General features: G+C 40.8%; 1 protein-coding gene across 5 annotated transcripts in view; it reads right to left on the bottom strand.

Annotated features, from left to right (window-relative positions):
- Window positions 1–26,011, bottom strand: part of STK38L (serine/threonine kinase 38 like) — a 51,580-nt gene that overhangs the window by 8,932 nt on the left and 16,637 nt on the right. For 4 of the 5 annotated variants that reach the window (XM_065846988.2, XM_065847018.2, XM_071816169.1 and 1 more), the window contains 10 exons: window positions 13,231–13,375; window positions 11,152–11,203; window positions 9,761–9,883; window positions 9,088–9,171; window positions 6,285–6,408; window positions 5,623–5,777; window positions 4,713–4,815; window positions 3,872–3,933; window positions 1,556–1,673; window positions 1,055–1,178 (listed from right to left, as the gene is read on the bottom strand). In XM_065846988.2, coding sequence (XP_065703060.1) covers window positions 1,055–1,178; window positions 1,556–1,673; window positions 3,872–3,933; window positions 4,713–4,815; window positions 5,623–5,777; window positions 6,285–6,408; window positions 9,088–9,171; window positions 9,761–9,883; window positions 11,152–11,203; window positions 13,231–13,364 — 1,079 coding nt within the window. In that variant the 5' untranslated portion in view covers window positions 13,365–13,375. Of the gene's footprint in view, window positions 1–1,054; window positions 1,179–1,555; window positions 1,674–3,871; window positions 3,934–4,712; window positions 4,816–5,622; window positions 5,778–6,284; window positions 6,409–9,087; window positions 9,172–9,760; window positions 9,884–11,151; window positions 11,204–13,230; window positions 13,376–15,438; window positions 15,577–26,011 lie in introns of those variants that run through there. The other variant, XM_065846993.2, reaches the window with a different exon arrangement.

Raw genomic sequence — 26,011 nt, 5'->3', positions numbered from 1 at the left:
TAGTCTGTAAACAATCTCCAATTATGGACTGTATTGTTCTCCTACTTTGAGTGTCACTTGGAAAAAAAAAAACAACCTGCTTATAGTTCTACTGCAGTCCAGCCAGCTAGTGGATGCCAAGTACTAATAATAGACCTCAAACCTTGTAACAACAGTTAGCCAGACCAAGTCTCAAGATCTGTCAGGCTTTATCTAAATTTGAACTTATTTTAGTTGGGTTTTATCTATATCCATAAAAATAACAAAACTTTAGCTTTGTCTGCAAGTTCTTGTAGCAACATGCAGGAAAGGTTAAAAAGAGCACAAAAGAAAAGTGACAGTGAAAATGTAGTAAAACTGTCATATGCAAATCTATTAAGGAGGATTAGCAATAATTAAGTTACTTAAACTGTGTTAGCATCACTGTAACTGAATTAAGAATAACTGTTCATTGTATTTGTTATATTTGCTGTATGCTTTGGAGCATCGCTTGGACTACTAATAAATTCTAGCTCTTGGCTCTGCCTATGAAGTATATTCCCTTTTTTGCCTGTAACAAAATTGTGTCAGCTTGTAATATTATCTTTAAAAAAAAAAAAAAAAAGCTGAAAACCATCTCCCGTCCCAGGACAAGAGAGCATTTCTGCCAGACCTTGACCCAAAACTCCTCAGAAAAGCTTCAATGCAAGCTGAACTAATCAAAACCTGTCCTTTTGAAAAAAAATGAGTAAATAAAAAACATCCAAAGATTTCTTTTCAGGACGTAAAATGCAGGTACGTGAATATTTTCTAGTTCCCCATGAGAAAAATTGTGTGTTAATCACTTTTTTTTCTTCCTTCATTCTGCTCTGTTTCTCCCGATACCACAATACAAATGAAGATCATTACAGCTTATTACTTCAGGTTAAACAAATGGCAAAGGACAAAAGGCTGAAAAAGTCCATCCAAGATAGCAACACAGAAGAAACCAACTTTCCCTCCAATCTAAAGTCTCCTTCATGCAGAACAGAAAGTTAACCCAATGGAAGATGACGGTATCTGGTGCATGGGCAGAAGTGGGCTTTTGGTTACTGACCTTAGAATTAAATCCTTTGCTTTCTCTGAAATGGGCACCTCTGGAGGAAATACCAATGTTTCTTTCCAGTTCATAACTTTCCTATACGTTTCTTGTGGAGTTTCTGAGCAGAAAGGTGGATACCCTGCACAAACAGATAGAAATATTAATAAGCTTTTCCCAGAAGAAGAAAGTGACCTTGGTTTCTGCTTTTGCCACCATGGCTCCCAAATCTACCAAGTAATGCAATGATAAATGTTATTTTTTTACTTCCCGATAATGAGACTGACCCTCAAAAACATTTAACAGTAAAACATTAATTGCAACAGCTGAGGCATCATCTCTTGTTGTTGTCTTGGAAAGGTGGGAAGACTTCAAGTTTTTTCTGGAAGCTGAGTTTGGGGCTTACCTCAGGTAGAACGGAATGAAATTCTGGTACCTTCACTACGCAGAGGATCAGACTCTGTGAACTAATGGACTCTGTTACCTTTGAATGATTCTTAAGTTGGGTCTTTAACATACCTATTAGCATTTCATACATAATCACTCCCAGAGACCACCAGTCACACAGCTTGTTGTACCCAGTCTGCATAAATACTTCTGGTGCAATATAGTCTGGGGTTCCAACAGTAGAATATGCCTGGTTAAAAAAAAAAACAAACAAAACTCTTTAAAACATACACACCATGTTTTTACACTTTGCAAAACCTTTTCCTGGGGATTCACATATAGGATCTTGGGGTTTGGATGGACAAGAATGCTTCATTTGAGAATTCATAGTATCTAAAATCCCAATAACATTATTCTTTTACATGAGTAAGCACAGAGAACCTTGAAAGTAAATGAAAATCATCCTAATGTGATGAAATCATGGAGTGTTCCCACTGTGATATCAGAAGGTGTATTGGGTAGCTGCATTACTAAAATACAGACGAAGTTCTGTTGTTCTTGTAGTAGTTGTGTTTTGCTTGTTTGTTTTTCAATAAAAGGGATAACCAGTGGTAGATTCCTATGTACAACACTCATGATACACCAGCTATTACACATATTACCTTTATTGCAAAATTAATTTGAGCTCTTACTGGACCCAGGGTCCATCCTTGTAATCTTTTAAATGTGCAGTCTAGATGATTCTAGATGAGGCCATGCAAACCTCATAAGGTTCAACAACAGCAAGTGCAAGGTCCTGCACCTGGGTCAGGGCAACCCCTAATATCAATACAGGGGTAGAACATCTCCACTGTAAGGACAGGCGAGAGAACTGGGGCTGTTCAGCCTGGAGAAGAGAAGGCTCCAGGGAGAGTTTATTGAGGCCTTTCAGTACTTAAAAAGGGCCTGTAAGAAAGATGGGGACAGACTTTTTCGCAGGGTCTGTTACAATATGTCAAAGGGTAATGGTTTGAAACTGAAGGAGGGGAGATTCAGGCTAAACATGAGGAAGACGTTTTTTACACTGAGGGTGGTAAAACACTGGCAGAAGTTGCCCAGAGAGGTGGCAGATGCCCCATCCCTGGAGACATTCCAGGCCAGGCTGGACAGGGCTCTGAGCAACCTGATCTAGTTGAAGATGTTCCTGCTCACTGCAGGGGGTTGGACTAGGTAACCTTTGCAGGTCCTTTCCAACACAAACTATTCTATGATTCTGGTTCACGACTACATCTCGAGCAATTCGCAAATTTTTCTTTACTGATGGAAAATTGGGGGGGGAGAAAAACAAACAAAACACAAGCCAAAAAAAAAATCCATAAAACCAAAACCATCCACCACAACCAGTTCTGCCAGAAAAATATTTTACTTCCATTTGTCTGGCCAGAAACTTCATTTTATCAGATAGACCTGAGACATTAAGTTTTGAACCAACTGAAAACCAGGAATACGGCTCCTTTTCAAATAGTGTTTATACAGGTTATAAATTTGGCCTTTTTTTTTCCTCCCTGTTGTACTGTCTCATGTCTTTACTGACCTGGAGATGTAGTATTTTCAGGGATCTAACTCCAAGTGTGAGTAAGGGCATGAAATACAGGCCCTATGAGGCAGCACGATTGCAATGTCATCTCATTATGTCTCATGATGGAAGAAAAAACAACTCAAAAGCTTTGTGAGAACACTGCTGCATATCACTTTCTAAAGAGAGTATGCAAAATAAAAATTGGAGAACTGAGGTTTTTGCAACTGCTGTTCGGTGAAAACCCAAGCAGGGCTGAAATTCTGAAATCCCACGGCTGACAGATATTCTCCTTTGATTCAGTTAATGCCAGAGGGCCCTTGACCACTCAGTACAAACCCAGGCTGCACCACTCCAATGCCAATAACCTCCACTTCCTTCCCATCGTATTCCAATTCAACAGAAGGACAAACAAGTCTCCCCACAATTCTCCGAAAAAGGATCACGCAGCTACACATTTTCTTGCAACACTGAACTGCAGGAGTTAAACCCAGGAGTTCACGCACAGCATCAGTGCCAGGTCGGTTTAGAGACAAGCTCAAGAAACAGCATTGCTGAGTGGTTGCTGACACCTGAGGTCAGTTAGTCCAGATGCTCATATGGGAAACAAAGGCACAGAGAAGAGCCAGGCCTTGCTGGTCACAGCTCTGAAAACAAAGTGACCCAGCTGACGGTTATCCTCCCACTCTTCCCCCATCCCTGAGCTATTCGACACTTGGAATCACTAGACCACCTTCTTTTGAGTTAGTTGTAATTTTGGGAGCTTGAAGAGAACAACATCTGTGAGGGCTTTTCAGTTTTTAAAAACCAGGAGCATTAATGCCCAGTTTTTATTTCACATTTTCTGTAAGTAGTTTTAAAGAAAAAATGTATACATAATTTTATTAACTCACCAGCTGTCGCCTGTTCTTCTTCCACGTTTCTGCTTTTCTCTTTGAGTTCATATTCTGAAATGCTAATTGACAAAATAGTTATTAGATAGTAAATGCATGTGAGAACTAAAAAGAAAATATTGGTATCATTCTGCTTTCAGACAATGACTATCTTTAGAATGCTCTAGTCTAGAAACAAATATTACTAGAGATGGGAAAATGATAATGAATAACTACTGTCCAATTTTCAGCTGAAACTCACGTAAGCAGAACACACAAATAGCATTTCTAAATTAGAACTTGCTAAAAGTTTTACAGATTGATCTGAGATCAGCGGTACTTATTGTTGCAGCTGGCAACATATATTCACATACAGGCTTTTTTTTTTTAAGCAAGAGGTGAAGAATCCAAAAAGAACTGCAGAGGAATTTTAAATTTGTAGAATAAAAAACTAATGAGGATGTGTCACCAAAGTATGCCGATGAACAACTTAACTCTCATGAAAAGCATCGTGAGATTGTTACTGACTTCAGGTAAGTCACCACACAAAACTTATGTCCCTTCTGAAAGAGTGTTTCTGTAACTTCACTAACATCATTATGAAAAATACATTAAAATAGTGACTTTACATTATGTGTGTTTGTATCTATGTACAAATGTGCAAAAATACATAAACACTGCAGAAATCATATTTTCTTTCCTGTGAAATGCTTCCATGTCCCAGGGAACATGCATTTCCAGTTTTCCAACTAAATGTAATCAGCCTGAACAATCTTGCTTAACCCAGCAGAAATAAATTCTGACATGGCATAGCTGCAGCACAAAACTATTTACATGTCTAACTACGACACCTTATACTTACAAAAGTCACTTGGTGGGTTGTGTGTAAGGTTCCTGTAGAACTCAGTTCTGTGAGCTTTCTTTAAACCTGTGCATAGCCCAAAATCAGACAGTTTTACATGACCCTAAAAAAAATTTCAAAGTTAAAAACATAATTTAGAAAGACAGGGCTCAAAAAAAGAAAGTTTTAATAACTGCATTTGCCTTCTCAGGCCATGATGGACTTCCATAGGACTACCTAATGCAGGACAAGCTAAAGCTCTGTGTACTGTGAGGTTGTGTTTTCTCTCAAACCAGTTCTTGCCCCCCTGGGAATGGTTACATCTACAGTTCTGCAACAGCTGAGGGCAGATAGTTAGCCTGGTTTTTGTTTTGGACAGGATACCACTGAGACTGAGAAAGCCTCCAGTGCAATATCCCTTTATTTTGTTTTGATGGTAACCTGTCTTTCATCAGGTTTCCAGACATCAATGCTAGATGGTCTACAGGTTAATGTACAATGTTAGTGGGTCCATTTCATGGCTCGCTATGGTCAGAGTTTCCACTAGTGTGGGGGTAATGAAACAAGTGAGATAACCACAGGAATTGAACTGATTATTTAGCATTGTCTGAATATTTCATAGTTTCATCTGCCTTGAAGTAAATAAGTGTATCAGTTTTTAATGTGTACGAATATGAGTACCTGGACACCTTGCCTTAGAAACCTTAAAAGGGTTAAAATGCTTTCCAACAAAAAACAGGAGCAGTTTTGCCTTCGGTAAACTAGTGTTCTACAAGGAAAAGGTAAGGACCACTTTTTCTGCCTTTACTCCAGCTAGCTTAAAATCACTGGTGTGGCACTCCCAGTGTGCACCAATTAGCACCACAATGAATGGTATTATCTGCAGACTGAGATGTTTAAAGCACAGGCAGTTCACATGCACATTCCATACCTTAGCATCCAGCAGAAGGTTATCTGGCTTAATATCTCTGTGGATGAACCCCAGCTGGTGAATAGCATCTATGGCCAGCACAGTTTCAGAAATGTAAAACTGTGTCTCCTCTTCTGATAAGGTGTCTTTCTTCATTAGTAAGGTCATCATGTCACCTAATCAAAAAGCGAAAAAATACAACTTAGAAATCAGAACATTTTAATCACAAAACTAATTCTATGTGAAATCCCAGTAGGATCCAAATTTACCCTTGTAACTGGCCTTATAGCTACTAATTAAAAAACTATTACTGCAAGGACCTACAAACCCAACATACTTTAAGTAAACTGGATGTAAAACTGTCAAAAATCCTAAATAGGAATTTTCATTTGATAGCGCAGAGGATACAGTGAATTTTAATGCATAACACGTGTATTGCATGGATTTATTAGCTTTAACAGTAAAAAGCAAAACATTGGATCGGAAAAATTACTTAACCCAAGTTTATTTTAACACACGTCCATAACCTTTCACCTCACCCTAAAAATCAGGAGTTGTTACATGACTGGGACTTCATTTAAAACAAATTATGCAACATGCTTGTTTCTAACATTTTATGAAGCTGACAGCAACAAGTAAGGAAGTAGTACTTCTATCACCTCACACCATAACATCCAGCTTACCTCCAGGTAAGAACTCCATGATCAGGTAAAGATTTCTTTTATCCTGAAAGCTGTAAAACATTTTCACTACCCAGGCTCCATCTGCTTCAACCAAAATATCTCTTTCTGCTCGGATATGGGCCACCTAAAATTAAAAAAACAAAACAAACTATAATTAAAGGATAATTTAATTATTTCACCAAGGAACTCCATATTATATGCCTAGTCCTACAATATACTTTCATAATACTTAATGAAGAAACTATTTTTCATACTCTTTTCATACATTTTTCATAGTTTTTTACTAAATCCTACAAAGTCCTCACAAAATGCCCAGCAGAAACCCACAAAAGTCAACTCAATGTTGAAAATAACTGTTCACACAACTCTGCAGAAGCAGCCTCTAAAAGCACAAAGCAGAGCTTGTTAAGCTGTTTCTGTTTGTTGGAAAGAGCTGAAAAAAAGCTGGTGGAAAAGTGCAATTCCCTTTTTTACTATATCCTAAACAGAAATAGATGCATTCAAAGCAACTACAGAGCTGACCATCACAGAGCTGTATACAGTACTGCAAGCTCGGGCAAAAATTTAAAGTGCAACTTGAGGTGCAAATACTGAGAAAATTATTGGAAAAAGCCAGAGCTGGTCTTAAGGAATGCAAGAAACAAGAGGTGGAGTGGTGGATGCATTATGATTACTGTCAGAAGTTAGCAGATTTCTCCTGTGGGTATACAAAGAAACAAAAGAGCTAATGGCTACTTCTGCACAGTTTAAACTTGGCAAGATAAGCCCTGGGACTCTTCTCTAGCAAGAGTGACAGAGTGCCTAAACTAATCACTCCCTGCAAAACCCGATTCTTTCATCACTGTGAAAAGAGAGAAATGCCCAACTCGCAGTGAGGTACTGTCTACTTGCCAAACCCACGTAGTTCACACTAGGACAGTGCATAGAGCCCTCCCACACGGCACACGGAGACTGCTCCTACGTATGTACACCTGATTTGAACTGCATAGAAAATGCCTTGGCCACATGGGAACAGGGCTGGGATGAGTTTCAGTCCTTACAGATGGTGGCAGGTAGCAATGAGCTCAGTGGCCAGAATTAAAGCAGCGCAAAAATGGTTCAGGGTCTTGGGCTACTCAAGGGGGAGGAAGGGAAGAGAAGAAGGAGCCATTCCTCCATGTGATGTGCATGAAGCTGGCCCAGAACTGACAGGGCCACTGCTGTTGCTGATGTTGGTCCTGGGCAAGTGAGTTTGGGAACATCTGACCTTGCTCCGAATATTCCAGTCCCAGATGAGGCTTTGTTAAAACAAACAAACAACAACAAAAAGAAACCAAACACAACAAAAATCCAAAACCACACCCCAACAAAAGAGAGCTGCTACTCCATGAATTCACTGGAAACTACAAGTAATGGAGATTGGAGGAGGGGCGTATGTTTCACTGGTATATACCATCATCCTGAAGACAAATGAAATACATAGGTATGGAAAAATATTTCTTGACAGCTGTAAGATTTTGATTATTCATATCAGAAAGCAACTTATGGAAAGAAAATATGTGCCACTATTTCAGCTTTGAGGGCTACTTCCAATAAGCAGCAAAAAGAGTCTTCTGCATGTCTTCCCCAATTCTACTGATCAGGAGCTTCTTTACGTGTATGTGTTCTTTTCACAGGGTTTCGCAGGGAAATGGGTTGCCCCTCTGTAGTAGGCACTCCAACTTTGATTTATCTAGCTCTATCTATTCTTATTAGAAAATATTTCTTTCCACCCCTCACTCCTCACTGTAGCTATAAAATATATTAAATCCTGCTTAAAAAACAGTGAGGATATCTCCCAGTGCTATCAGGCTGGGGAGGGTGGAATTTTAATTTTCTTTTGTATTTGTGTTGCTTTGCATTGAACAAACCAGGCAATGAAAATTACAGAAGAAATTTGCTGTCCAGGGAAGATTACAGTCTCAAACTAAATGGAGAGCACAGGCTCAGCCTCCTAGCCACATCAGGTTATGAAACGGCGGGAAGAGGCCACACACATCCTGGCTGCTGTGTAGAACATGCTGCTCCTCTGGTTGCCTATATTCAAGGGATGGGCTTGAGAAGACAAAAAGTCTGCACCAGGAAAAAAAAGCAAAGCAGAAGAACCACTGCAGGGAAATGTAACACAAGAGCAAATGATGTGTAAGGTTTGGACAGGTAAGGAAAAGTCCCCTTTTATCTACACTTTTGCTTGAGACATCCACACTTGATTTCACTGCTTTGTAGTGCTAAAGTACTTGCTGTGTCCTACCCAGGAAAATGCAGTGAATCGTTAACTAAAAAGTAAAAGCAGAAACCATATTAACAAAACAAAGGAAAAGAAAACAAGACAAGACCTGACTAAAAAGCAAAACCAAGGAAAACAAACCCAATGAACAATGTGACATCTCTTAGTATCTAACCACCAAAAGAAAATATCAAGTACTCTCAGGTTTTACTTTGGCACAGTGTAACTTCTCAAGAAGCATCTGCCTTCAAATGCAGTTTTACAGACGAAGTATATAAGGTCTGCATTGATACAGGAAGGAAGAAAACAAAAATCATTGTCACTATTCCAAATTGGTTGTCAATAAAACATTTTGTTAAAATGCTGTTACTTGACCTTATTTCCTAACTTCTACTTATTCTCTTGTACTGTGGTAGCAACTCCACACATGCTTTGGACTGCTATACCATTACTGGGGCTATCAAAGAGGAAAACATGACCAAAAAGTATCTGCCATTTTTTTTTGCAATTTTCTAGACAGCATAAGTTTGAAATGTAGGGGGCTTATGCAACACAAACCTGCTCCTTCTCCAGCATATCTGCTTTTCTTAGTATCTTCATTGCATAAATATGACCCGTATCCTTCTTCTGAACAAGGCGTACCTATAATGAGAAATATAACCCAATCAACCTTCTCTACCTCAGAAACTAGACCCCAGTGTGGAATCTATTGGAAAGGCTCAAAACTGCTGAGCATGGAAAAGTTCTTTGGTTAAACATTTAAAAACACATGGAAACAAATATTTCTATACCATGTACAACACTAATACCAGTGATGAACAGATAGCTTGAAGTAGTTACTGCTTTAGGAAAAGTTAGCAGGTATAGTAAATTCCAGGTAGCTGTGAGATTGCGTATGCTAAAATTCAGGAGCAGATACAGCTGTGATGTGACAAGGGGCAGGAGAAGGTTTACAGAGAGGAGCTGTGCAACTGCAAATCCATAATTTCAGGGGCCACAGGGGCAATGTCAGTTTGGGCTAATAAGCATCTGTGAGAAACTAAGGACCTTTCCAGAGGTCTTGAGAAATCGATGCATGTAATTCATTATGGGGCTTATCACACTTGCACAATTACTCATATAGCTATTCCTCTGCAGTAAAACTCCAATTGGAACTTTTTATTCTGTAATTCATTTTTTTTTAATGTTCAATGCAATTTTAATAGCCTATTCAAGCACGAAAGGAACAAACCTCCCCGAATGCTCCTCTTCCTATAACTTTCAAAGATTCAAAATCATCCAAGCCAAGTCTAGTCCTCTTCAGTCGCAGAAACTCTGTTTCTTTGCGAGCATGTTGTGACCTGCGCAGTTTTTTCTAAGGAGACACACACAGAAATTTATAAGTTATTTGACAGTGGAAAGTCAAGCTATACAACCTCCCTTCTGTCAAGTATTCCCTCTCCCATTAGGATTACAGAGAAAATGTAAAAGCAAGTCTTTCCGAAGTTCTCCAAGTACGATCCACAAGCAAGGTCTTTTAAATAGGGGCCTCAGGCCTAGTCTCACTTTTTTTTTTGTGGGGGGTGTTTTGGTTTTTTTAATTACTTGTATATAAAGAGACAGTAATAAAAAACACAATGAAAAAAACATACTGGTTCAAAGAAAGTACATCGGTCCAAAGACACTAGCTGAGGTAAGTATTCTTGGGTTTGGGCAGTGTGAATGATCAATAAAAGCTGAAACTTGCAACCCACTGAAAAGACTGATGACAGACACCAAGGAACCTAACAGGCAGCAGAGGTCCATCTTATACTACCTTTTGCAAAATCCATTTGGTTTAGGGCAGACAAACACCTGCATTTGAAGGAAAAATCTGTCCAAATCCTGTCTTATATTTTGTTCTATAAAAATGTGAATGGGATTCACTCCAAGAGAAGACAAGCACTGACCTACGCTCCCAAGGATGCCGAGATGATCTCATAGATGCTAACAAGACCCATCCATCAGGCACCTGCCAGATTTTGTACTAGGATGACAGTGTCATTTACAACCACAAGATGGCATTACGCACCCACACTCGCTTTTCTCTCTTCCCAGAAGTTACAGCAACCATAGAAACTCAAATGACTGAGGCACTGTTCCTGCTGACTTCCCTGTCCATGCTGAGGGAAATATAGGCAGGCATGGTGTGATGAACCTCCAAAAAGCAACTTACTGACTAAAGTTCTGAGACACGCCAACTAGACAGACATCCCTTCTCCTCCATATCCAAATGGAGCAAGGGTGTGCGTAGTTTATTGTTCAAATCAAGAAAAAAAAATGCTACAGCATTTTGCTTTCTACCCACTTCTACTGAGCACGTCTTGCCTTTTTTTTTCTTGTCCAATATAATGAAAAACAATTTTAATCTTTGACAAGCATGCTATGTACTTGCTGTGGTCATATGTCTCATAAGGACTAAGGGTGGCATAAAAAGCCTCAGCTATTGCATTCAAGCATCTTCACAGCTTCCCTAATAAACAAGTTACTTACAGGGGCAACATTCATTTACAAAATACTGTCATGTAAGCTCCTCAAATGCCAATTTGAAGTAATGCGACAAAAGCAAAGCAGCCTCTTTAAAGGTTACTGAGGTAGCATTACCTCCTCATCTGCAAGGCCTTCCTCTTCCATAGCCACTTCCAGCTTCTTCTGCCTGGAAAGTGAAGAAACAGGAGATTGCTTTTTTTATTATTTATTAAAAACAAACATAACACTACAGCAAGACAATGCCTTTACTTCATGTATTCCAGATGCTGAAGAGTTCGCCTCAAATGGAAGTTTGAAGACTTAGTGCTCACTCCATCCATTTACTTGTTTGTGACCAAAGCAGGTGAAAACGTATAAGCAAATTTAAACACATACTTATGTATTCGCAGAAATAGGCATTAAAGGTCCAAATATACAATCACACTAATTACACATATTTCTTCATATAATTTTGTTGAAGTAAGGTCATTTTTATCAATTAGGATTATGAATCAGAACAAACATGTTGTTTTCACCATTTCTATCTCGGCTCCTACCTCCAACACCTCAGCCAGCTCCAGCTTTCACCCCTAGTCTCAGCCTTGCTGACCTTTCCCTGGTCACACACCTGGTCCTGCTCCCCTTACCCTCACACCAACTAGCTCTACCCTTCAGATTCTTCATCTCCTCCTCCCAGTGTCCTGCCTGGCCCAGGGCTCCTCCGTCTGGTGCCAGGCCAGGCTGGGAGGGTCTGAGTGGGGAGCGATGCCTGGGAATACACCACGGATGACAGGGAGTCAAGTACATGGCAATGTGTCTGCTGCAGCCCCCTCCTTCCACCCGTGGTGTCTTTATGACCACCAGGGTACAGCTTCCAGAGAGCTGCTTACCCACTAAGAGCAGCCCAGAGCTCAAAGGCTGCATGCCAGGCTGCTGGTGTCTTTCTGCACTTTGGGAAGTACAACAGGATCCCCTAAATTAAAGGTCCTCAGTAGACAGTCTATTCTCCTAACTCGAAGCAACTCAATTACATGGGATAATGACTAAACATGATGAAGAGAGAAACCCTGCTGCTTGGATGAAAACCCCTCAATTACAAACATATTACCAAGGGAATGATAATTTCACATGCTGATGACAATTTGAAACACAACATTCATTATAATCAAATGCTTGGTGCTTTGACACTTAACTCAAGTAGCACTTCACCACATCAGAGGCAGAATTGGGCACTATAGAGAGAAGTTAAAGAGAAGATGACCAATGCATATTCCCATGCAAAGAGCACCAGTCAACACCACCCAAGAGTAATTTAGATGTGGGTATTACATCATCCCCAGAGTTTTTCCTGCCCACCCAAGAGCAAGCCTCTCAAATGTTCCACCGCTCACCCTATGCTCTTTACTGCCCCTTATTTCCACCCCAGGACACCCCCAGTTCTCTGCCTCCTTTCCCTACCCCATCACCCTGTCAAACACATCTCCTATCAGTTCTGTTTCCTACCTCCTGTGCACTCCCTTTTGCATGGTTTATGAGTCTTGGCATGAGCTCTGTGCTGCAGAGCATAAATAGACACCAGGAGCAACTGCCTTACACAAAACCAAGTTACCACCCATCAGCAGCTCTGCAGCATCTAGCCCTGTAGATTTTATTTTCTGCAGCAGGCATGGAAGAATACAAGTTCACCAACCCTGCATACAGAAGCAGAAACCTCACACATGCTGCAAAATTAGACTGCAACGACTGGTGTCTGCAAACTAGTAATAATCTGATGAGGAGATAAATTAGAATCATAGAATTTCCTGAGCTGGAAGGGGTCCACAAGGATCAGAGTCCAACTCCTGTCCCTGCACAGGACAACCCCAAAATTCACACCATGTGTCTGAGAGCATTGTCCATTCTCTTCTCAAATATTGCCAGGCTTTCCAATCAGTTCTTAAACATTGTTAGGTTTAAACTGTATGAGAACATCAAAAGTGGAGGTCCTTGGTCACTCGGTGACTGCTTGGTGTGGTAGCAGGGGACACTTGCAGGTCTACCAGCACAGCTGCTGAAAGGCAGCCTGTGCCATTCAAGGATTAGCTCCTTTCCGCCAAGTACAGAAAAACTTCCAAGAACTGCTGTGTGCACAGGGATCAGAGTGCCCGTAAACAAACATGGCCAAAAGCCAACCAAGAAAAGCTGAAGAGGAGTGAGAGGAAGCAGAGCCAGTACCTGGTTTCTCTCTCTTCATGCTGTATAATTAGGTTGCTGTAGAAGTTCTCCAGCGTAAGTTTGGCCACCGTCACTCTCTCCCGGGTGTGGTTACTCATGGGAAAGGATGTTGTAGTCCCTGCAGTCATCGCCATGGTAACATGTACTGAAACAGAGCATGTCAAATCATTACTCACTTGAAAAAAAAAATAAATTAAAAAGTATATATATTTTCCTCTTTCCCACTCCCTGTCTCCAAACTCTTAGATGCTACAGAATTCACAGGGAAGACACTGTTTTTTAGACATAAGAAACTCCATTAAAAAGCTGTATTATAAAATTATCCTGAGATAGCAGATGGACTTACTACCCACTCTCTAAAAAAAAAAAAATAATAACAACATGTTGGCAAAACATAGGGTGAATCATAGCAAAGAATTATACAGGCTATGGGCAGCTCTTGTCCACAATGAGGAAAACGTACCTCCGTCTGACTTGAGCCCAGACTGGGGGAGGGAAGAGGTAACAGAGCATGGGAAGGAAAAGGGGGAAGCGAGAGGAGGAGCAGGCAGCTCCCACAGCTGGACATGTCATAACTCTATGACAATTTCAGACTCCAGAAATGCTAGGTGCTACCAAAAGGACAAGATAAAGTCAAGAAGTAAATGGACAAAACCCCTAATCCAGAAGAGAAGCTGTTTCAAGGACAGAAGATAGCCATTAAATTTCTTTGAATTTTCAAGTTGCTCAAGAAAATTGCATGTGGACAGTTAGGGGGATTTCTAGAAATCATCATGTGAAAATGAAATAATGGATTTGCTGTATTTAAAATGGAAAACTTCTGTTGCTGGGGGGTTTTTTGTCTGTTTTTTTTTTTTTTTTTAAGGTAACCAGTCTTTCCGTTTGTTTCCTTTCTGACCGCCTCTGTGGCATGCCGCTCAGGAGCGGCTGTTCATTCCAGAGCTCCCAGCGTTAGGATTCTCAAATTCAAGGGGGAATCATCTTATGCAGTTGTAAGTGTGTTACCCATGTAGATACAAAGTACTTATAGGCCAGGGTCACTGAGCACTTAAAAACTGAGAAGAGGGAAGAAGAAAGGGTGCTCTCTTCCATAGCTGTCATCTTGAACCCAAAGAACTTGGACGTGCTAGAACAACGCTTTAAAGACTGGGAAAAACAACATCTTAGAGCAGTCCTGAGTCTCCTGCAGCTGGCCTGGGGAAGCCAGAGGAGGTGAAAAAATAAAGCACAGTTTGTCCTGGGACTCATGCCCTACCTGGAAGTGGGCTGAGGCACTTTAGGAGAGTGAGGGGAGCCAGAAATAGCAGCATCTCTGCCCCACGCTCATTTGTTCAGGTTGTTTTGGGGTTGGTTTTGGAAAATTACGCAGAAGTACATACACTTCCTTTTGATTATTTACGTAACCCTTCTATTTCACAAGGGGATTTTGAGGAAGACAAATCCCAAATTAGGTTTACGATCTTGAAGCAGATCCTAATACCTTTTAAGGTGAACCAATTAAAAGTTTCATACAGAAGAAAACTCACAAGTCCACATCAGACAGGAAGATTGCTTAATTCTGCTCGGGTTTTTTTTTTTTGTTTTGCATTTGCCTGCTCTCCTCTGTGAAGACAACATTTCATCTTGTGGATTTTTAATTGGATTTGGTGCTACAATAAGATATTTGTTGCCAGAAACGCAGCTGCTGTGTCACAAATAGAAGCATTTTATAGCATTATGTAGATATTATTTTAGCTGTGTATTTTGGAGTGTGCAAGACGCCAGAATTCTGAGAATAAAAATACATCTCTATACATATACAGTGAGCTTTTAATGGCACTACCGCTGCTTTACAATGTTGTCAATATTCCTATTTTTTTAAACACTGTTTTTATCCTCTTCTATTTTCTACTAAAGAAAAGTGAGAGCTGTCAACTGTTAGTAATCTTTACTAAAAATTAAGGGGTTTATTCTTCACACAAGCAGGTACCCTACACTAGATACTTCTTGAAAAGCTGGAGAACTTGGCTGTCCTCTCCATATCGAGTCTGTTATAGAATATTACATTTTCTTTCTCCCTTGATAGGTTGAAAAAAAGTATAAAACGTATCTGAGAGCAAAACCCACAGCACATTGACACACTCAAATCAAACAGAGCAACTGCAGATCACATGCTGGCATCTGTGATTAAATTATTTCAATAAATGACCTAATAGAGTAAAAACTCACCTTCTGATCATTTTGGAGTGCCAGGATAGTGCAGCATTAACCCAGGCTTGAAATGGATTAACCTTAACTTAAGATATAATCAGTGCACTCTAGCATCGGCGAGCAACAGGATATTTATCCTTTGCACATCTTGTATTCCTGGTCGGATAAAATAACACTGTAGTTTTGTTTCCTGTTAATTTGTTTTTCCCATACTGTTATACTCACAAACACAGACGTTACCTAACAGCAAATCTAAGTCACTTCATTTTATTAAGCCTGTAAAAAGGAGATAACAATTCTGGCACTAGCACACCACACTATAAATAGCGGGGGCTGACCCTCACTGTGGTTCTACAGTAGGAAAATATAGACGAGAACCCAACCCATAAGCTAGCGAGCTCAGAGAAAGTTATTTAACAGAGAAGAAATTTGTATCAACTTCACCATCATACCATGGCGTGAGCCCACCAAAGCAGGAGGGATACATGACAGAAGCATCTACTTCCAGCATCCCATGTACCCCGTGCACAGCTCACCAGCCCTGCCTCTGGATGACACTGTCCTACAGCACAGCATTTCCTTGAGACAGGTTACATCCGCTCTGTTTGCCAACCCCAGCTAGTTCTGTCACTGTGGTGAAAGAAAACCAAAAAGCAACTTTGTAAAGCCAAGAAGTGTCCTGAACTCTCCAGCTTCCCCAAAGTAAATAGAAAAGAGCACAGACCTGACAGGAGACACAAGGCACCCCACAAAATCTTATGCCAACTCACAGCTGAGAAAGCCTCTTCATTGTTTTTTTCCCCCTGCCTCTCTGCTTCTACTACTAAACCCCCAAACAAAGCACAAAACCACATCCCAGACAAAATATTAATTTGGGAGTAACCAAATAAAATCCCTAAATATGACCTTTATAAACAAATTATGCCAGACGGGGTAGGGGTGAGAAGGAAGAAGCTTCAAAATGGGGCCTTTTATTGACAGCACACTACTTCTACTGATCTCAGCACTTTAACGGGAATGTTTTGAAAAGGTGCCACCCATAATTCCTGGAAAGTCCCTCAAAAAACTACTAATTCACCCAAACTCATGCCATTTGCATAATGGAACCATTCTATTCCTGCTGCATCAACAGCCTTGCTTTAGGCTCTTTGATCCACGACAACAGTCATATAACCAGACAGAAGCATTTGGCCAAAACTCCTTTGGCTGATGAGGACTGAAGACCTTTCTTTCTGAAGGGCCTGTTACTTTGAAAAAAATGATTCACCACCGGCTGTGAATGAGAGAGACATCAAACCAACAGGAGACATGGAGCAGCATGCAGCCCACAGGACAACCTCTCAGAGCTGCCAGGAGCAGAGACGCCATATGTGCTGCTTGGCCCAGAAATCGAGCCTGTGCCTCCTGGTTGGATGGTTGAATGCACAGCACGAGCATTTCTCCTGATGCCAGCTCCATGCAGCAGCAAGCACCTACGGTGTGGGCAGAGGAGACAGAAGGGTGTGGAGTGACCAAGGGACATCTTGCCCCAAGAGGCAGGTGGGACAGTAGCACAGCAGGGAGGAGATGAAAGGTGTTCCTGAAGAACCAAGGGAGAGCAGGGTACAGCAGGCTCCGTGCTTACAAGCTGGAGTTTTCAGGAATAAGTCTGTCCTGACCAGCCATCTCCCTTCTGATAGGAAAATGCTGCCTGGTCGAAGCATATGTTTTATCTTTTTATTCCCAGATCTTTCCTGATTGGGAAGCAGACAAAGGCCAAGTAGTGTTTACTACAACTTCACTCTGTGCTCCCATCTATCAGAACAGCTCTAAACCAAACCCTTGGTCAATTTTCCTAAAAGCATTTCCACTGTTGAAAACCTCACACCCAGCTTCTGCTACACAACTGGTAACTCAAAACTCCCGCCTGTCCTCTCCAGATGCTTCTTGGCAGCTCCCACAGTCCATTATTAATGTTTTCATATTAGACTATTGTATTCAGGCTGTGATAATCAGAACAAAATCAGTGAGGCATCCAATCCCACCTGCTACAACTCAGAAGAGGAGAGGTTGAAGAAATCAAGGCACCTAGAGAACTTTAAGCCTCTGAAAAAAATGTTTGGCACCTTGCAGGATCATTTTCTAATCAGGAAAGGATGAGAACACAAAATCCAAGCCTCTTGCACATCTCCATCCTCCACAGTTCCATTTCAGGACATCCAGAGTGTGCGAAGATGAGAGCAAGCACAGAGCTGTCGTTTCACAGGAAGGAAGGATGGAGGTTTGACACCTTCAGTAATTTAGAGCCTATTTCTACATATCCAAGTAGCTCTAGACTTTAAAGAAAAAAGGATAATGAGGGATGAAACAGCATCACAACACAGACATGCTACAAGATCTCTAGAAATTTGCTTTATTACCCAGTGGCATACTTCCCAGACTGTAAAACTGAGCAACGGGACAGGGATATGGAGTAGAGCATAATCATAACCCTTCACATCACCAAAGATTTGAACTGTAGTGATGGTGAAGATTCAAATACTACTATAGGAAAAACAAAACACACCAAAACCCAACACCCCTCCCAAAGCAGTTAAGTTCATAATTTCAGGTCCTTCTAACATCTTCTTCCAACCTTCCACATTTACTTTTTAAATGATTTCTCACTTCAGTGAGCATAATAAATACGTCAGAGTATGCTACAAGAAGTGAAAACTGAAACAAACCTTTCCTGCTATTTTCCTTATTAGAGGGTTTCACTTTTCTTGGGATGCTACAGTAACCCATGTGGTCAATTCTTGTGTTCTCTTACACAGATTGCCAGAAAAAGAGCAAGTCTGTACCAGTTAGACAGTGGTGGGGATCACAACTGGGATTCACTTCCATAGGAACAGATCTGAAGGTGTCAGTCTCTTTACAGGCAAGTTTCCTGCACAACTGTGTTATATCATATGGTTTGTTCTTCTTGTCAGATAAGGTTGGATCTATACTATCAAATTAATCTGAACCTAAGCCACACAATGGAAATATTCTTATTTTTGAAATCATGCATATAGTATAATTATACAGCAGCCCTAGAATAAGTTTACTCTGGACTCATTACTTAGTGCGTATTTAAGATAGGGAATAAACACCACATACAATTCTCTTGGAGAGAAATGCACACTTGTTTGGTTTTTTTTCCATGTGACAGAACAATGCTACTTATGTCATGCTGCTGGTTCTCTGATTTGGATTTAAAATGTAAAGCTACATACATGTTCAGCAGGACAGGGAACACCAATCCTTCCTCCTAAAACAGCTATATCACAGACTAATAATAGACTAATAATAATTTTCACATATACACCAAATCATGCCCCTAAAGTCCAGCGAGTAGGAAGTCAGTTGACTATTGCAGTAAAAAGGGTAAAACTGCGAAGGTTATAAAGCTTACATTTACATTCCAAGAGAACTTGGCTCTTGAGTAAAAGCCTCCAGGTAAACCAGATAGTGAAACATATTTCTGCCTTTCAAAGTTGCCCTTTTCTCAGCATGACACTTTTTGTCATTCAACTCACTCCTGAAGTGAAGCATATAAATGGCTCTTTTTTCAAGAATTAGATAGTAAAAGGAGAGAAAAAACTTTCAGTGCCAGACCTGTTCCAAAGAACACGCGAACGGCTCAATAAAGCAAGTACCTTCAGAAACATCAGCTGTCACCACTGTGAGCAGTGCTGGAGCTCTTCTGGGTGAGAAGGCAGAATGGACTTAGTAATGCTGCTTGGCTCCTTAGAGAAAACAAAAAGCAACTAGCAAAACTGGGCACTAAAACCCACTAGTTACAAGGATTATATTCAAAAAATGGAGTGCTATCTAGAAAGGCAGCATGGATACAGCAAGGCTTCAAGTACAAGCACCAGCCCTGCTGTCTCCAAATCAATTGGATTCTCTTAAAGAGAAGCACGAGATACATATATCTAAATATATATATATAAGCCCATACACAAATAACAGCGTGATTCACACCAAAAGGCAGTGGGCAGGGACAGATAAATAAAATAAGCAACCAAACGCTCGGCAGGATGAGGTGGTGTGACATACCAGTCAGAGCAAGGGGAGGAGCAGCAGCTGGAGCAGCAGCCGCCCAGGCACCCTGGGCAACTTCTGAAACATGCATCTGTGTGTGGTATGAGCTGACACACAAACAGAAAGTAAATATAAAAATGTTGTACAACAGCTGATAACTCCAATGATGAAGCAGAAGGAGAAAGTGGTCATACTGTGGTATCAGCCTGGAAGGAAAATGAGTTTCTGCACTACAGTTTCTGTGCTACCACAAATTTGGCAACTACACCGTGCATATTTTCACCATCCAATTGTTTATACCCAACCTCCTCCTGGATAGGTTACCTGCATTCTTCTTCTAGAACTCCACAGCAAATCCACTTCCAAAACTTTTGAGAAACCTTCAGAAACAAATAAAACACTACAGGATCCTGAAGTCTCCAAGCAAACAAGAAAACCCTACTACTCCAATCTACATCAATCATGGACCAATATTTTTCAGCTCTCAGTGTGTGATGCTAATAGTTGTGTTATTACTAAATGCATACTTCCACGTTCAGAAAGGAGCCTTGCCCAAAGTTCATTTACGTCAATAAGAAAAACCCTTCAGCTCAACAGGTTTTGACCTAATATTCTTGTTCTTGGCATCTGGATGATGCTAGCTGTGCTGCTGCTGTTACTGAAGTTCACAGTTATCAGATCAGTATGCTTGCCAAGCACTGCTCTGGGGCATGTTTCTGAAAGAAAAATAAATATTATGTTCCTACATAATTCATGTTTTCAGTAGTATCACCACTCACAAGCCACTATTTTATTTAACATGCTACCTGAAGGAAGCAACATTCCCTGCCAAATACAACAAATCAGACACTTCACACGCAGATTCTTCTTCTTTGACATTATTGCCAAGAGCAGATCTTGCTGACACCCTCCAGTTTTTACAATAGTCCCCATCTGAGAAGAGAAAATGAAATAACAAGAGTGCAACATGCCACTGACATCACTGACACTGATTTCATTTATCTCATTTGTATACTTCATTTCCTCTGGTTTGTTATTCATTCCCCAATGTGTCTTAGATTCTAGTAAGCTTTGCTGCTTTAAAGTTACAGAATGAATTACATTTGTTCTATTTAAAGTAGCACCAAGAAACCCAGTAAAATTAGCTCTGTCAGAACAGTCTTTGCTATTTAAAAGAAAAAGACGTTCAAATGTTTTAGCCATTTTAAGCCATTCTTGCTGTCCCCATGGAACATCTGGGTGGGTCGCCCGTTATAGTCACAGCTAAAAGCAGAGAGCGCTCCATGGCTCGCCCGGCCCCAGCTCATAAACCAAAAAGAGCAGATACTCCCAGTGCCCAACCCCCACAAGTGTGACAAAACCTCGAGGAGACGTTCACAGACACGCAGGACTTGGGGATGGAAACGCCACACGGGTCCTGCAGCCTCTGGGACTGATGACACCAGGGAAACCTGGGGGACAGGGAGGCCCTGAGAGCAACTTGCGGTGTCAGTGGCTGGGTCCAACATGTTCCCTCAACCCCAGAAGAGCTTTTCACCCAACACAGACAAGTAAGAGATGCTGCCAAAACAAAGGAACTTACCTGTTTTGGGGTAGACTCCTAAATCTAAAAATACCTCAAATTGCCAAGGAGAAGCTACGAATAGACTGGGCAGAAAAAAAAAACACATCAGAAAAACAACAACTCCTCTCCAGCAAAGGCCACAGTTGTGTGCACACTGTAGGCTGGCATTAGCCAGCACTGTTTCTGAAAGAAGCCGTCCCACTTTTCATCAAACCATCTGTTTGTTTCTCTCCCGCTGCCACTCAGTGCTTGGTGCCAGCAGCAGAAGCTGCATAACCCAGATTGAGGAACCGCACCAGGCTGACATGATTTATTTTAAAGTAGTTTTGGTGAGGTTGGCTTCACCTGTGTTGAGTGAAAAAGGCCACTCTTCCCCAGGCTGAGCCTGTTCATTCCTTCCCAAGGAGTTTGTCCAAAAGACAAAAGTGAGTGACAGGGCCTCATCTTTTAATTTGGCTCACAGAAATTAATCTCACAAATCATTCCAACACACCCACAGTAATGATAAGGAAATATTTCCTAATATGGAATAAAAACTGAATATTGGAGTTATGCTGCACTCCAGGATTTCCTGCTATTCAACAAAGTCGAGCAGCAGAAGTCTCCCATGACCAGTTGCCGTAATTCAGTTCTCTGCTACTTTCAATGAGCAGCAAACACAGCTGACAAACAAATTCATTTCCCTGATGAGAAAAGATATGTAGAGGCTGGGTGAAACTATGCATGTACATTTTACATATATATATGTATATGTAGATATATGTATAAACAATGTATATCTACACCTATGTAAGACACATGCACTTTGTTTCCTGTCTTTTAGAGTTAATCTTTTGTCCACTTCAAGTAGCAAAGAAATCTCTGATCCAAAAATTATAACCTTTGATTTCACTAACAATGGGAGGCTGGTCACCTAAAGTTTAGAAACGCAAATCCACTGATAAGGTAGCTTCATCTCGGCTCCACTTGCCTCAACCTTTGGTGATACAATTACATTCTTTATGCTCTACTAACAATAGCTCTGTCTCAAAATCAAGAGTACATTTTGAGACATCATGTACTTAGAACACTCACTCAATGTTGAATGACTTGCAATGACGTACCAAAATCTTCCCGTGCTGTCCTTTCCAATAACTCATTTTAATTTTCTTCACAGAAGGGCTTTTAAAGACAATCCAATCATTTGCGTTTTAGCAGTACCCACTCAAATTGCTTTACTGTACACGTGTGTGTGACTACAAGATAGGACTCTCCTACCCACCCCATTAATCTCATGTAGAGAGAAGAAGATAGAAAGGTTGTTCCATCAGCAAGGACATAGAGCTAGAGCTAGGAATGGGAAAGGAATAGAGGTGCTGGTGTATCCACACACCACTCTGTCTTCCAAGGAGTGCTCCACATGGAAGGCAGCCTCAGGACAGTAGCCTGGGCAACTAAATGAGGCGCAATACACAATGAGGGAACTAACCTTGCAGTCCCATGCAGCCATCCCTCTCTTCCAGGGTCTACTGTGGCATCTGAATTGATGCATTTTAATTTATTGGTGACAAGAGAAATCAGTAGTTTGCTGAAAAGCTAACAATGCTGTGCAGTGAAATGGCACTTCATAGCTTGATTTAGCTTACTTGTAGCTTTTTTTTCTCCTGCCTCTCCCCAACTTTCACAGTGCTGCAAATCTTTGTTCTCTTAGAAGTGTTTAAAACCAGGAAGCTCTTCTCTCTACTTAAGTAATTGTATTCCTGTGCACTTAAGCATTTTTCTCAGCTTTTAGCAGGTACTTGTATCCAGACATATTCAAGAAAATATTGTTTTAAGATCTGCTAAATTATCCGGCATAAAAAAGCCTGAGATAAGTAATTTGCCACAATGTTTTGGATCATGAACTAATTACAAACAGAACAAGGTCATTGACCCAAAGCCTGCTTCCTCCTCAGTTATTGGTTTTCTTGGTAAAATTATCCTCTGGTCTAATGAAAGATATGTCCCACTCCAAAACATGTACAACTGCCTAAATGTGACATTCAGTCACAGTGGATTTTTCTTTCATGGTCAATAGATACAACTTAGGAGAGAAGTAAATAATAAGAGAAGATGCATTTAATGTGGCACCTGCATGAAGTTTCATTTAAATTGTAATGCATTTTCAGCTTTGATCCATGAAACCCTACTCTCAAATTTTAGGGATGCTGTAAAGGCTTTCTATTTTCTAAGGAATCTAGGAAAGTAGGAGCACAGGGGGTGCTTCACCTTTGAGAACAAGAAGCGACTTTTCCATTGGAGAATGCTGGAGGAGAAAAGGGCACTAAGTTTGTTTTTCTTTTTACTGATGCATGTCCAAATCCCTGGCTCTTTCTAGGCTCTTTTTAGATCACATACATCAAATTAAGTAATTACACATGGTCAGTCTGTGCCAGCAAAGGAGTTCACTGATAAACAAGATGCAGAATATCAATGACTGGCTATGGGCTGCGCAGTGCCTCTAATCAGGGTTAATAAGCACAACAGATCCCTCTGGCCTTAAAAAGCTGCAAATGCAGGCAGTGCATCTTGTTAGTATATGCAATACTGGAGAACAGATGTTTCCCCATTCAAATCATACTACAATAACAGTTCACTTATTTAACTATGGTTTTTGGAGAAGGAGACAACTGTTGGCACATAAAACAGGCAACCTTGATAAGGCCCAGGATACACAGCAATGAGAAGATGCGTGTGGTCACCTGGCGCAAGAGAGGAATAAATGGTATCACCTTCCTAGTTTCTGAAGCTGGGAAGCAGATTTGGAATGGTAGGGATGGAGCTGTGACATATTCTTACCATCAAACCACCAGGAGCTCTGGCCATCTAGTACCAAAGGTGGAGAAAAAAATATTTTTTAACAAAGGAACCATAATTTGATCCCTGCAATGGTAACAAGGACAACTGAAAAGAGAAAGCATTACCATCCTGCCTTATTATCAGACTATTTTAGGAGAACAGTCAATACCACTGTGTTTTTGCATTTCAACATTTATATCAATTTGAGAACATATATATCACTACTCATCTCCTCCAAGGTTGAAGAGTGACCAGAGTAGTGCTTTGTTATGGTTATGTGTATGTACATGTGATCCCTCCAACACAACCACACATCCACCCTTCCAGGAAGATAAGACAAAGGCAAAAAAGGATAAGGAAACAGAAGATTTGCACCTAGGTGAAAGGTGATGAGATTTGTGACGGGCATTGGAGTTCCCCGTGGAAGGTTACTCTCCAGTCTGGGTCTGGGAAAGCTCACTCAGAATGGGTGGTGTTTTCCTTTAAATTAATCTCAGACATTCTATTATCTAGTTTCCTCATTAAAGGACAAGAGAGCCAAAAGCAGGGTGTGGGCAAAAAGCTCTGGCTATATCCAGTTGCAAGAGAAAGTGAGAGAGAAAAGGAACAGAGGATATCTGCTTAGTTTCTATAAGATACTAAGGCTGTGTGTAGCTGCTGTGCTACAGTTAAACATGCAAGAATGGGCAAGTTTCCAGATTAGAGAAAAAAAAAAAATCTTCAAAAAGAGATTAATACACTGGGCTCTTAATGAAGACCCCAGTTTCATACACTTTCAAGATATGATCAATTATGGCAAGAGAACAAGACAACTTGTCTAGGAGCAAACCTTTCCCACCAAGAAAGCCTTCAGAATAGAAGAGTTAGCAACATGTCCTGAGGGTTAAGCACGCTCTTGACTGAGAAAAGGAGCACTACTCAGCAGTACAGAGGACTCTTCATGGAACACAGGTCACCGTATACAAAGCTGTGGGCTTGACAGGAAAGTGGAAGGAAAAGCAACACTTGTGTTCCTGCAGAATGGGTCTCACTGTTCCTTTTCAAGGTGTTTCTATTGCCCTGCAAGGTGACTATATGTCATTGTGCCTCCATTTCTTTATATCTGAAGTGGAGATGAGGATAAGTGGAGTTACCTTCAGGAAATTCAAATGGAGATACCAGTTTAGTGCAAACAATGTGTAAAGATGGAGACTGGTGGAGTAGCAAATAAAGCAGCCTTTCAGGCAGCAATCTGAATTGCTTGAAAAGTTGGATACAACCAGCTATTTCCAATAAATAGTAACCCAAGAAAAACCCAAATAAGCCGTAGGAAGAATGAGATAATTTCCACTTCTGAAATATTATTTAACATTAACGTTTCCTTACGTGGATGGGCCCCATGCACAAGGCCCTTACACAGAAAAGACAGACCTTGCTGTCAAGTTCTGTTTCAAGGAGTGTCAATGTAGGTCTACAAATTGCTACTTAGAGAGAGATCGATCCCTTCTTCTCGGTCCTGGCCTCACACTCCCACCATTTTCCCAATAATGCAGCCACAGGTGAGTTAGGTGAACTCAGCAGTCGAACAAACCTAAACTACCAACCACCTCCATGCTCCTGTAATAAAAGGAGCTGGGAGGACAGGACTGTCCCTTTTCACAGGGGCCAGTAATTCAGATTGGGTACAATATAAAACTCAGAGCCTAACCATGACAACTGTCAAAGAAATGCTCTCACCAATGAGTCACATTCTTCTTGCACCAACTTCTGCTGTCTCCCTTTGCAAAGCTGTCAAAGGACAGGCTATGTCTACTTTCTCACATCCCCTTTACTTCAAGCTCCCACACTAGGGAGTACAATTCATTTGATATTGATGAAAATGGTTACAGTGAGGCTGATCATGATGAACAGCTGAATACCTATCCCCTAGATTGTGTATTATATGCTGCACTCTCTGTAAATATAGCTAGGTTCATTCATAAAGACCAGGAAGGGTTTTTTTACTATGTGCTGCTTCTGCTTACTCTAGAAGCCATACCAAGTGCTCCTCCTGGAGCGCTGCTTGGTTCCTCTATGTTGAACAAAGCCCAACACAGACAAGCAAGCTCAAACAGCAATGGTGACGTGGCACAGAAGTTCACACTATGCAGCACACACAGACATAATTTGTGCTTGAAATAGTTT

Source organism: Patagioenas fasciata, chromosome 1, assembly GCF_037038585.1.
Source record: "Patagioenas fasciata isolate bPatFas1 chromosome 1, bPatFas1.hap1, whole genome shotgun sequence".
Lineage (NCBI taxonomy): Eukaryota > Metazoa > Chordata > Aves > Columbiformes > Columbidae > Patagioenas > Patagioenas fasciata.
Note: the sequence above shows the minus strand (reverse complement) of the source record. Positions and strands in the feature narration are given on the sequence as shown.